At 41.3% G+C, this 13,666-nt stretch overlaps 1 protein-coding gene across 1 annotated transcript in view; it reads right to left on the minus strand.

Moving 5' to 3' along the window:
- Nucleotides 1–13,666, minus strand: part of btbd11b (BTB (POZ) domain containing 11b) — a 61,131-nt gene that overhangs the window by 20,665 nt on the left and 26,800 nt on the right. The window contains exon 2 of the mRNA XM_046395094.1: nucleotides 27–182. Within this exon, the coding sequence (XP_046251050.1) occupies nucleotides 27–182 (156 nt within the window). The remainder of the gene's footprint in view (nucleotides 1–26; nucleotides 183–13,666) is intronic.

A 13,666-nucleotide genomic window follows, 5' to 3' on the forward strand; every position in this document is an offset into this window, starting at 1 on the left:
CACACACACACACACACACAACTCACTGAGTTCAGAGATGCTGCCCACTCTTGTAGCCAGTAAACACTGTTCAATGGAGCGCAGCTCAGACTGACTGTAGGCGTTTCCCTCTCCGCTCTTCCCTGCCCGCTGCTGCTGCTGGTCCCTGTGAAGAATCAGACCCTCAGGTAGACTGAGCACACCTGAGAGAGAGAGAGACAGAGAAAGGCATCACATCAGTGTCACAGCACAATACTACAGTCTGAAAAGTGACCATTTAAATACAGTATCTGATTCTGCCCATGAAATTAGATTAACTAAGTCAAGAGGGGAATAAAAAAATATGTATTTATATGCTGTCATATTAATGTGTAATTATTTGAACAGTGAGTAATTGAATGAGAAACAAGTGCAGGCCAGGTGCAGGATGCAATCATTTGCAAACAAACTGTTTTCACCGATAACACTTTGACAAAGTGTCCCAGAGCCCATGTAGTAAAATACTTCATACAGTCGTGTTTCACAAAGTGGTGGAACCTCATGCCCTTTAGAACATGATTCTACCACCAGTGAACCTGTTCACCTGTGGAATGTTCCAAACAGGTGTTTTCTGCAGTATACATCTTTCCCAGGCTTTTGTGTCTCCTGTCCCAACTGATTTGAAACATGTTGCTGACTTAAAATTCAGAATAAGCATATATTTACAAAAAATAATGGCGTTACTAAGGTTGACCATGAAATGTATTGTCTTTGTGTCATTTTCAATAGAGTGCATGTCAAAAAGGATAAGAAAATGATCAGATTCTGCTTCATGTTTTATCCAGCATCCCATCATTTTTTTCCCATCATTTTCATTGTCATTATTAGGACTTCTGTGTGCTAGTTACTCTTTCTCATTCTGAGCGTGACAAGGCAGACTGCTCTCAATTTCATTTTGCTGACAGTTGCTTATTCCTCTGCAGCTTTGTGCTGCATCCTTCTTACTGTTTGCAGGGTGTCAACTTATGAAATGGCTCAAAGCAGTCACTCTTTACTTAGCCCTTTAATCATTGTGGAAAAAAAGTACCTTTGGCTGTAATGGCTTCTCATAATATGCTGCTAATTTAATGCACATGCTGCCTGTGGTGAAGGAGACATTCTTAATTCATCTTGTGGGAGCAGACAGTTTCTTTAAGGGCATTTCATTTCACTTTCCCCCTTTGAGACAGTAGTTAAAAACATACAAGGCACTGTACAAAAAGCTATTGGTGGAGTGGGGGAAGGGAATGGTGAGGGTTAAGCATTGTTTCCATCTAGGGTTGCTGCATATTTTGTTTGTTTAATTTTGATAGTTCAACTTCTGCTGTTAGATCTGGCTATGTGAAAATGATTATTTCCTTAACATGTTACAGAAAGTACTCCAGTAATTTAGCATTGCACTTGCAAAATATTGTCTCAGACAGATGGACAGACAAAAAATTCATTTAAATTCATGCGACAGAACCAGAGATGTCATCTGTTTTATTCTATGAATTCTTCTTCCTTGTCAAGACCTGCCGCTTAAATTACCCACAATACAATTCAAACATCATCAGATGTGTGGTAGGTTGTGTTGTGTGTTATGCTAGTAGTGGCTAATATAGCCTCGAGCTGCTTGACTCAGCCAGAGATGAGGAGCAGGCTCACTTTTTTTGACTCCACCTCCATATTTTTTTCATTTCCGAACTTGTAGTCTGTAGACCCAACAGACACTGACCCGAGTGACATCATTTGAGTCAGTTTTTCAGATTTCGTCCAGCTCCATCTAGATTAACAAAAGAGTTAGAACAACTTTGTCTCATTTACCACTCAAGACCGATAAACAGACACTGAATTCAATTTTAATTCAATTTATTTGTATAGCACCAATTCACTTTCCAATTAGAGCAGGTCTAGACCAAACTCTTTAATCAAAGAGTTGATGTGTTAAAGCTGAGAACCTGTAAACCTGAAACTGTATCAACTCAATAGTGTTATATTACTCTGAGATAGTGTAGGCAGAGTTTTCCTGTATTTTCCTCTACATAAAGGGAAAGGTTCAGAGAAAATAAGGATATGGGGAGGACCTTGCTTTTAGAATAGAAAATAAGTAACCTAATTTACTCACCTACCCCCACACCTCACCACTCAAATCATTTTCACAGATTAGTGAGTATCAACACTGTAATATTTCCTTTGAATATACAGCAACTATAACAAAGTTCTTCAAATGTGCTGATTTTAAAAGGCATGATTCTGATTATACTCTACTTTTGTATTTGCTTTTCACCATACATTACACAAGTAAAGAAAGGTGTGTGGCAAAAACATCTGGAAACAGCTTTCCTGGTAATGAGTCACAATTATTTAGCTTATAAACCTACAGAGCAGCTGCTTCCAGAGCGGCAGCCATGGCATCACGTCATGTGTATCTTTGTTCAGGTCAGGCCAGAGGGCTGCTGACAACCTGCACGACTCTGGAACAAAGAGCAGGAGACATCACCATCTGCTGCACCAGTGTCAGGTGTCGTGAACGGTTGCAGTTTTGAGTTCCAAACGAGCCACCAAGCTCAATTATGAAGCCAGGGAACTTTCTTTCTGTTGCCACAGGAATCTGCTACCTCCTTTATTGCTTTAATTGCTCACAGTGTGTCCCCTTTGGCAAGCAGTTATGCAAACTCCAGGAAATTCATCTTAAACCATCTGAAGCAGCAGGAGGGCTACCTTGGCACCTTCCTCATTCAAATTTCTTCTCAAACAATTATATACAAAATAAATAGCCTACTTAGATTATGACCACAGGACTCCTGACCCACCCCTTTTGATATGCACAGAATAAAGGTCCTCTGCTGTGATATGACTGAATACTGCACTGCAGGCGTCATCATTTTCATAATGGGCTAAAAGATGAAAAAAGTCTCTTTCACTTTAACCCTGGCCCTGACACACTCTCCCTGTTTCACGTCCTCTATGTCATGTCAGTTTATTTGTCTATTTGACTTGAACTGATTATCAGTCATTGATTAGATAAGACATAAAAGATTTCTTCTTCTCTAAAAAATGTGAATAAAAGCACCTTACTGTTACACTTGAGCTTTAACTGTCCAGCTCCTTAACCTTGGTTCAGGGGAATAACAGGACCAGCTGACAGTGAATGCTCTGAGGATGGACTGAGGCAAGGTGACTCACTGGCTCTCTGTGTCCTAATGCAAGGCACTGTCTACCCTCAGGGAGGAACTGATGGAGCTCTTACATGCCACCGACTGTAGCTGCTCTCTCTCTCTCTCTCTCTCTCTCTCTCTCTCATGTCTGCTTGCACTGTGAGAAGTCTTGTCACTACCCTCCTGACTGCACCAGAAATATCCCTGGAAATTTAATATTCTCAAAATGCAACACTGCAAAAGTAAAGTGAGTTGTAACTAAGTAAATTGTAAGTTGTTTACTGGCTACAATCATATCAGTGTAATAGCTGGTTATTGTTTTAAAGATGCATAATGGCAAGAGATGATATTGGGCACCTGCCACTCTATAAGTGGACCAGTCCTGTTTGCCATATGGCAGCTATTCAGTGTCACTGAGGACTGGAGAAAAGGGGAGAGGGGGCTGAATGATGCTCCAGGCAGGACGTTGCCACTGGAGGAGAAGTAATGAGTCCCCATTAAGATGTCACTCAATGCACCTTAGTCATACCCTGCAATATGCAGTGACACAGAAGAGAGCCAATGCATGGTGAAACACATGCTTCACATTCACTGCCAGAAAACGTCACTTGACAAAACTCCACACACAAAACGCCACAGATAAAATGTTCTCTTGCTCACAAATTAACTCAGTGTATTTTGTTTGTTTAATTGTCACTGTGTTTTTTGTAGTAGAGGTCTGCTCATACAAAAAGTCAGGCAAATTTCATCATGGTGTTCTGCAAAAACACTTCATTATCCGACACCATAACTCAGGAACAAAAGTGGAGATTGTTACCATGTTACACATTTGGTCAGATACTGAACTGAATGAAGGTGTGTGTGAAGCATTCATGTTTTAGAATTCGTAGCTTCTTCATAATCTATCAGAATCAGCTTTATTGAGCAAGCATGTGAACTTTCTTCTTTCTTTCAATGAACTTACACACATGTACGTTCATTAAGTTCCACACATGTAAGTCCTGGCATTGGGCTTCAGGTGTAAAAATAAAAATAGCTTCTAAATGAAGACAGCATGTGCAAATTATTCACTGGAATCACACATATCAATATACAGTAATGATTTAGTGAGAGTGATCCATTTTTTCAAGAGCTACACTTTTTATCTTTTATTACATTCCTTTAAGCTCTTCACCGCATCTATTTTCTGAGTCTGGAGAGACATCAGTGTGAGCTGCAACTTGACTGGTGCGTGGAGGAATATAATCACAAGGTGGTAATTCTAGTTTATCTTTGATATCATACTGAGTTGTGCAAAATAATTCTTGTAAACCATTTTTTTTAGGACTATACTACATATTTTCCTCTGTCAGAGGGTAAATTACAGCAGTTTGGATCCATTCAGACTTGTCTCAGGTTGACTAGAGCAGCAGGGCAGGAACGCTGACCTCCATGTGGCTCCTACCCTGCACTTAAATCTATTTTGGAGAGACACAAGGAAGTGCATTTCCCTAAACACAGTGCAGTTCTGCTGGAGCTATGGATTTCACAGATAGATAAGACAGCAGACTCAAGCAAATTCTGTTTGAGCCAATTATGAATTTACTGTACAAACAGGTACACTAGAGCAGCACTTGGCTGAATGAGATACAGGATGACAATCAGGCATGGTGACAGAGTGAAAGAAAAGCAAGCAAGACAAATAGAGACAGAATGATACAAATACCATGAAAGAGATATCATAAAGATAAATAATATAAAGGCTGTTTTTAGTGCCCCATTGTGACTCTAAGGGGTTAATCATGAACCTGTACATGGATCAGAGTAGTGCTGCGCCACCCTAGGCTCCAGCTATGTTCTGCCAGGCCAGATGGCTACCATATGTATACCGAGCGAGTGATCATAGGGGGAGCTGAGATGGAAAGCGGGAAACAGAGCAGTGACGTGTGTTAGGATGTGTTAGAGTGCCTTTCCTTCTCTAAATAGCTGCTCTATTCAGTCTGAATAATCTTCAGAGTGTGTAGAATTATAGAAACAGAGGCGTGAGTCTGAAAATGTGTTGTTATGCCTGGAGAGACTGCAAACCTCTAAAGTTACGGTCTCGGTTTGGGCTCTCAGGTGACCACAGTATGGTCTGAGGTACCCACAAGTCTTTCATGGGATAGCCCTGTGCCAGCCACAGTGGTATAAAGGAAGACTGAGAAACCATGAGCAACCTGTGAGAAAATACATGTACACATGCAAATGTCTGTTTAAGTTAGGAACCTGGCAGAAGGAGGAGGCATGTGAACACTGGATGAACCACAAACACATGCTGTACAGTCAGTGACTGCAAACAAACTAATAACAAGCTATGTTGCACATAACACCGATGTGTGTGTACACGCAACAGCAAACACACGCAGATGATTATTACTAATTAAAAAGTCTTAATCCCAGGCACTTTGTGTCTGGTTGAAATGGGACGTGTTCTGCGGAGAGAACAATGTGTTCAGCTCAGTCCTAACTTAATATTTCGTTTGGGCAACCACATTTGGGATAGAGCCTGTTGAAGATCCTCTTGTTCTCCTTAATGCACAAGACTGGAAAAGTTTTGCATCAAGCGTCACTCTGAAAGAAGCACACAAGCCTGCTGATGTGTTCTTACACGAGTATGAGTAAACTGCCAGGGGAGATACAAGCTCACGGTGGGCTTAGGTTTATTTTTGTATTCAGATCAGTAAGAAGAGCCTGCTATTGGCACATCAGACCTCTTTGTCTGTTTTAAATAATGACTTATAACGAATGACAAAAATGAACGTGACACATCCTTTGTTGACAAACCTCCTCCCAGCAGAGCTCAGACGCTGGGCTCAGATACAACAGTGCCTGTCGGAGCTGATGTGAAGCCACTGCCTCACATCTTGTTCAAGGACACTTCACTAAGGTTCTGCTCGCAGGAGGCTTTATCAATACAATTAATCATTTCGCCGCCCTGCTGCCCTCCGCTGTGTTGCTGTTTTAGTCATTGCGTGTGAACGGTGATTACAGTCTTGTACAGTACTAGATTAGATTTTCTTGATTGAAGTCACAACTCATTTCTGATGCTCTTTGAGGCAGGTGTTCATTAGGCACAAAGAAATAGAGAAGTATTGTGCTTACAGTCTGATTTAGTCGATCTTGTCTTTAATATGGAGCTTCACCTCTAATTGGATAGCTAGTCTCCTCTAGTTGAGTGCAATTTTGTAAAGGGGTATCTATCCAATTTGTAAAATTAATTCTTAAATCGGCACTAATCAGTAGTTTTTATATTAACAATGGTCAACATGTAATGTGAAAGTGACAAATCCACAGGGAATTATCACTCAGCTCTGCACTGGCCTCAGCTGCTTTTTAAGTAGTAGCTCGTTATTTTAATTTACACCTCTTTGATTCAGTCTTTTGCACTCATCAACTGTCTTTCCACTGGCTAACAGCTGTTTTCAGACAAAAGAAAAAATCTTTGATAAACTCAGTGGTCTAACGTCTAGCTAGTGAACACAGTGGAGCGTGTAGCAGCTGTGTAGCAGAGTTGATGGAGATTATAAACGACAGTAGATAGCGGAAATTCAAAAAGGTGGCCAGAGATGCAACTTGAAATAAAATGCAAAGCTGCTCTGTGTTTACTTGCTAATGTTTGTTTTACTGCTGGTTCTGCTGTCCCCAGATGACAAAAAAAAAAATCAACTGATGCAACACTAAAGACCCATTTATAATTTTGTTTAAGTCCCACGCTTCATGTACTGTAAGTTATGATTTATTCCATAATACTCTTTTTATTGTAATTTGCCACATATTGACTTTATCAATACACAAACATTAACTCTAACTTTTTATTTTATAGTATTTTTTGTTTTGTATTGACATGCCTGTCAGTTAGTCTGGGAGTATAGGTTCCAATCCTTGGTTTGTTCATTTATGTACATTTTAATCACAGGTTGGACTTTTAACTCTTGCAATTGTTCTGTTTCACACGTAAAAAATCTTATCCACAACTTCTGAGTTAGCATCTATTAGCTGATGCAAAGAAATAAATTGGGGGGATGGGTAATAAAGACATGAGAGTTCAGCTGACTAGAGACTGTGGCAACTGAATCATTGCAGGCAGCTTAGAAATAGTAACGACAACCAAGAGCTAAAAAAGGAGACAGATGTGAATAAGTGACGCGAAACACACACACACACAAGCTCATATAAGTTCATACCATGCAAGTCAAAAACAGAAGAAGGACTTGTGACGGGTGACCGACGCACAACAAGGACACAGCTAGAATTATGCAATCTTCCCCAATCAGAAGAAAACCAGCCTTGATGCAGGCTCTGTGCTATTCTATCCCGAGGTAGCAGCTCTTTCACTAATATTTTTCTCTTTTCATCTCATTTCCTCTGTCAAGGGTAATACATCTGTGTGTAATATCCATGAGTTGAACGCTTCCCGCAGGATGCTTTCCAGACAATGCTGGCAATCAGCAGCAGCAGGGAAAACTCAGAAGTCACTGAGCCGTAATCTCTCCACTCACCATGCACTACCTCTGCATGAGATTTGGGAGAGTCGGAGGGGAGAAGAGCTACGGTATTTTCTTCCTTACAATTATCTCATATAATCTGATATTGAGAGGGTGTGTGTGTGTGTGTGTGTCTGTGTCTGTGGTATTCCAGTAAAATCAAGGAAGGAGTTCCTGTGAATTATGACTCTGAAAAATATGAAAAGCCTCAGATGCAGCAATCCTGCTAAATGCAACAATGTTCTCAAGTAATTGCTCATTTAGCACTGAGGGCACTGAAGTAATTAAAGGATATGACTGATGTCATAAAATGAGATTTGCTGCAAGAGGAAATTTTCCTCTGGGTCATTTTTAAGAGGTGACATCATACCAAGCTTCTTGTAAACACTGGGAGCTTTTAAGCAAAGACGCTCTCAGTTATGAAAACTCAGCATCGTCTAAATAGCAAGCAAAGTGCAAAAGTAGATAAGAAGGTAAGTCCTTAGGGCAGGAAAGGTACAGTCACTGCCTCTGTGTATTGCGTGTGTCTCTTCATGTGTGTACGAGATGATTCTCAGGAAGTGTGTGATGTGTACACTGCTGTTCAAAATAGAAACAAACCATAACTCTCATTCACTATTTAGGGTGTCCAGCAACTTTTTTATAGTCATATTGACTTAACCTACGTTTCTGCACCCCTGAATCTACACTGTGTAGACTCTGCATTGCTGTTTCTCAGGATGGCTGCAGCAGTTAATTCTCTCTACTCTACACATTAATATTGTTATTTGAGAAAATGTCAAAGGCCAAAGATTCACAGTAAAGAGAAAGCACGTAGTGAACAAACATTTGCAGCGAGAGGAAGAAAAGATGAGTCAAAACATCACACAAAGTACTGGGTGTAAGGAGTGATGACAAATGACCAGGATTTCTAATCCACTATGCAGACTGTTCAGTGGAGGGTGTACAGGGTGAAGGATTTGTAACACGCCTTGAGAAGAGAAGACCAAGTGTTGCATGTGACATAGACCTCCATTGTTGTATTAAAAACCCATCACAGAGCCACATCGCTGCACTGGCTGACATGTCCTTTCCTTGCAACGAATTTGGGCACTGTAGTTTAATTTGAGTCAATCCCACATCCACCATCCTGCTACCATAAGCACTCCCTAGAGCACCAATATTAATCCACATCTGAAAATAGACTCCAGTGCATGCAGTGTTTACTCCTGTCTAAGTAATCAGCAAATAACTACAGTGCCCAGTTGTTTTAGGAAATTACTAAGCCTCTTAAAAAAACTGACACTGTTTATTCGGATTCATGTCCCCAGTAGGAACAAATGGGAAGACAGGGAGGTAGGCAAGTCGGAAAGCACTGAAAGACAGACTAACAAATTGTTAGTTTTGGTCTTTTCTGCGGTTTTGCTGATAATAAGTATATTGTAGAATAACACCAGCTTCATCCTTTAAAATGTCATCATGCTTTAGGTCCGTCTATGGTTCATTCCTGTGGCTGCAGTGGCGCACCACTGACACAGACCACAAGCTACATTAAAAATAACACTTTCCAAACAGGCCATCATCTCATTTATATTCAACTGTTTTGTATGTTTCTTTCTATTTTCTATTTGTATTTTATCTATGTTTTTTTCTTACCACAACCCTTTTTGTTATGTCTTAAATAGCACACACACACACAGAGACACACATTCACACATGTAGTATGTGTAACACCCATTCCGTATTGATGCAGCAAAATTTATCTCAATTTTCCTCCTGCTCCTCCCTGGAGTGCCATGTCTGCAAACTGGCAGAAATAATCTGATAACTACTGCCATCCCAGCACAAAAGCCAGACCCACGGCGTCTTGTGCGTCACTAAACAGTCACCTCAACTGCATGTCCTGCTCTCTCCTTCCTCATTGGCTTTCTAAATGCTGGTTTGTTGTGCTCACAGTGGATATATGAACCAGCTGTCACCCACCAGCATTATAACACCCTGCACCTTGGGAGAACTACGACACTCTCTTTACCGCACACCTGTTCATAAGAGGATAAAAACACAATGTCAAAGTGTTGTGCCTTTTTGTGATTTCAATTGAATATGAATTTTTGTTTAACTTCCTAAACCTAAAATTGGTGCATGTTTAGGATTTTGTCAGCCCTCCAATACAGTAACAGTAGATAAAGCAATACAGCACGTCAGTGAGTCTTTGACAGTAAAAAAAAAAAAACACTCTTTCTTCTAATACAGTTATTATTAACAATACAAAATTGCTTGAGCAGTTTATCTGACTTTCTTTTCAGAAGGTGGATTCATTACTCTTTTCTGAGTTGTTTCAAGATGGGAGACCAGAAACTTATGAGGCATAGAGCTCCAAATTGCTCTGTAATTGTTTAACTCACCTAGTGTAATCGATCATTGCTAACTTTGCAAAGTGGTTGTGTGCAGTACAGACACTGACTGGAAGTGGGCCAAGCCTGGCAGAGAGTGATGAGGCCTGGGGCTGTGTGCTGTTCCCTGTTGACCCCCCCCCACCCCCAGCTCAGCACCTCCTCAGGGCGATGTCCCTCACTACTGAGGGCCTCCATTCGCAAATATCTCTCTCACTTTGATAATACGAGAGCCCTTGCATCCATCCATCCATCCATCCATCCATCCATTTTCTATACCGCTTATCCGTCAGGGTCGCGGGGGAGCTGGAGCCTATCCCAGCTGACTACGGGCGAGAGGCGGGGTACACCCTGGACTGGTCGCCAGTCAATCGCAGAAGAGCCCTTGCATCAGAACTATAATCATTCAATTTTGAACAATTCTCAAAACCTCATGGGACGAGTCCTGCTGACCTCAGCTCTATTGCTTATTATGGAAAATGTGGTGAGTCTGACACAAAACAATGTCCCCTTTGTTACAATGTCCCCTTTTGCTCCTATATTTATGGGTGAACATCAGCCAAACTGTAATTGAGCAATTTGCAATATCACTTTCTAAATCAGTCATGCAAGCTCACCTTTCAAACAAGCATGTCCTCTTATGCCTGTAACCCAGAAAGCTCAAGAGACAGACAGACACTGTGCTGCTGCTTCGTGTGCAATTAACAAAAAATAGCTAAATAATAGACATGCAATAAACAAGCTTTCAAACAGGATATGTTGCCAAAGCAGGATTGTTATCGCAGGTTAAAAATGTCACAGTCTATGCCAACAGTACATCCTTTAACGAAACACACAAACCAAGCCAAAGCAAATATTGAAGGTATCGTATTTTGGGTGCCTGCCCTGCACCAACTGACTCCTGTCAGCTACAGGCAACATGTGGGCTGGGTCTCCCTCCTGCTCTTACGGGCTCTTCCCCCCACATGTTTTCCCAGCCTCTCCCTCAAGTACACCAGCTCTGCTGTGAGAAGCACGAAGGGTGGAGGAGGCAGGCTGGCAGGGAGTAGCCACTTCAAATCCAAATACACAGGCATGGAGCTGGAATGTGTATGCACGCTCACACACGCGTCCAACACACATTCAGATGTGCACATCTGTGGTACGTGCACATACAACCACACACACACACTCACACACAGTATCCCTCTTTTCCTCTGTCTCTGTTTCACTTTGCAGCATTGTGAGATTCAGACACACTGTATGCCAGGAATATAAATGCAAAAAGGGAGTCATTGTTGAAACGGCCAAGTTTGGTGTTCAACTCTCCGCTCAGTTCCTGAGGTGGGGTTCACTTAAAAGTTTAAAACAGCAAAACAACATTTGCTCAGTCTTTCAAGACATAAATAGTACACTACTTAAACTGTATAGGTCAGGGATTTCCACCCTCACAGTCACAGGTTGTTCTAAAAGAAGAAATCTCTTGAGAAATGCTTCTGAAAGACATGAGCCCTCAGCACAATAAATCAAGAAACTAGCACGTCTCTTCATCATGTTTATGCTCTTTTGCCCTCAGTGATTATTCATCTTCACCATCATCACAGCATCTTTGGTGCTACACCCCTCTAACCAGCATAGCCACATTTCCCAACATGTCCCATTACAGTGCTGTGTCCCATATTCCTCTATAGCTCATACAGAGGATGTAGAGTCCATCATCAGGTCACTCATGCTCAACTCATTAGTGGTAATTAATGGTGGCCAAGTCCCAGGCCGCCCCAGGCACTGTGGAGTCCAAACCTAACCCCGATCCACCCCGCCCAGTGGAGGCAGGCACAAGTTGCTTTTCTGCTTGGTTGGCTGTGTCACTTCATCTGTGCAGCTTAATGCATTTGGCTGCTTAGTCAGAGCTGGAAATTGGCCAACCCCAGAAAACTTTAGATAAAAAAAGAAGACCTTTTTAATAGTGAAATCATCTGAATTTCTCCGTGAAGAATGAGAGTCTGACTTTGAAGTGAAGCGGCCTTTGAGAAGACTGCACATGCAATATTTCAAAATCATGACTGTTCATGTGAGACTCTGTCAAGTGTGTCCATGTGCATCAACGCAGTATCGTTTATCCTTCTGTAGGTGCTTTTGAGAAGCTGAATGAATGAACGCTACACATGAAGTACATCGGTCCATTATGCCAAATGGGTGTAGTGTTAACTTGTTTTCCAAATGCTCCGCTTGCCTCATTTCTCCACTTGAGAAAAACTTCTATGACTTCAAAGTCAGTGAGGCATTAATACGAGTCAAGTACAAAGGGTTTCAGTAAAGATTAGCACAAAGATGCCAATGACTGGTATTACTGAATGCATGATTGGCTGACTGCGAAAGCACAAAAACTCTTTTTAGGCAGCCAATATTAATTACAGTGAGCAGACAAATGACATGGGAATTCATGGACTTATAAGCGTTGTGTCAGGCTTATGAGTCCTGTGTCTTGTTCAGTAAAATGAGAGCACTAACACCCAGAGGCCTGTCACACTTTAATATCATACTGTCAACAATCTTGTGGTAAAAACTCTAAGTCTCCACATTGGTATTATTAGATTTTTTGCTCAAACTGCCATCCATTCTTCTTTCACATCTTGTTGTTGCTGTGCTCACAAGTTGTGAGTTCCATAATTGATTTTCTCTGTTTGTGTCACTTAGTGCCCTTAAGCCATTAATTGCAGTGTCTTCTTATGTTTTCACATTAGACACTCTCATATGCATTATATAATGCTGACGTGCCTTCCAGGGGTATTACAGCCAAGGTCTCGATGTAGGGGTTGAGTATGAATAGAGGGCATTTGCCTCGAACTGAAGTCTGCCTTGTATAGTTTTCCAAAACACTCAGCTGCCTGAGGAGATCAAAGTTAGAAGCCAGCTTGGCCGTTAGATTTTCCTACTTTACTATTTTCTTTTAATTTCCTTCTAACAATGCTCCCTCTTGAACTTAACCCATGAGTGACCCATGTGTGTGTCTGTGTGTGTGTGTGTTTGCATTAGTGCATGTTTGCGCCCAGTGACAGTAAAGCGTGCCATGGCAATGAAGTGCCTCAGAGCATGTGAGCTGCCTCTATAAGCATTGATGTGTTTTCTGCCTTACTAGAGATTAGCCTGCGTGTCTGCACACAAGGTCGCTAATCGTCCTTTGACTCCTTTCACGTAAGATGATTTGAAAGTGTGGTAGTAGTCTATATGAATCACTTCATGCCATGTCACATTAGCTACCTTTATGTTATCTACGCAGGGTTTTGAGGTCCTCTCATTCCCCCAGCCATGTCAAAGTGAAGGATAAATGACACAGCCTTTAAATATGTCAGGGGCCATCAACCAGATGTTTCCACCATATAAATGGGCAGCATATGAAGTATTTAAAAAGACAGAGTATTTTAATTCTGAGTATGAGTCACTACAGCTTCCACAAAGTGACCAACAATAATGAACTGGAACCAAAGCCTTAATTAAAATTACGTGTCAGTGTGATCTGAAGGCCATAGTGAAGCTGAGATAAAAGCATCTCGAGGCAGAGTCTACTTTAATAAAATAAAAAGATGGACTGAGCTAGAGAAGTCTCTACTTAACATTCAGGTCATGAAGGTGAATAACAAGACTAAACCATTCAGAGCAATACAATTTGCATTGC

Source organism: Scatophagus argus, chromosome 7 (assembly GCF_020382885.2).
Source record: "Scatophagus argus isolate fScaArg1 chromosome 7, fScaArg1.pri, whole genome shotgun sequence".
Lineage (NCBI taxonomy): Eukaryota > Metazoa > Chordata > Actinopteri > Scatophagidae > Scatophagus > Scatophagus argus.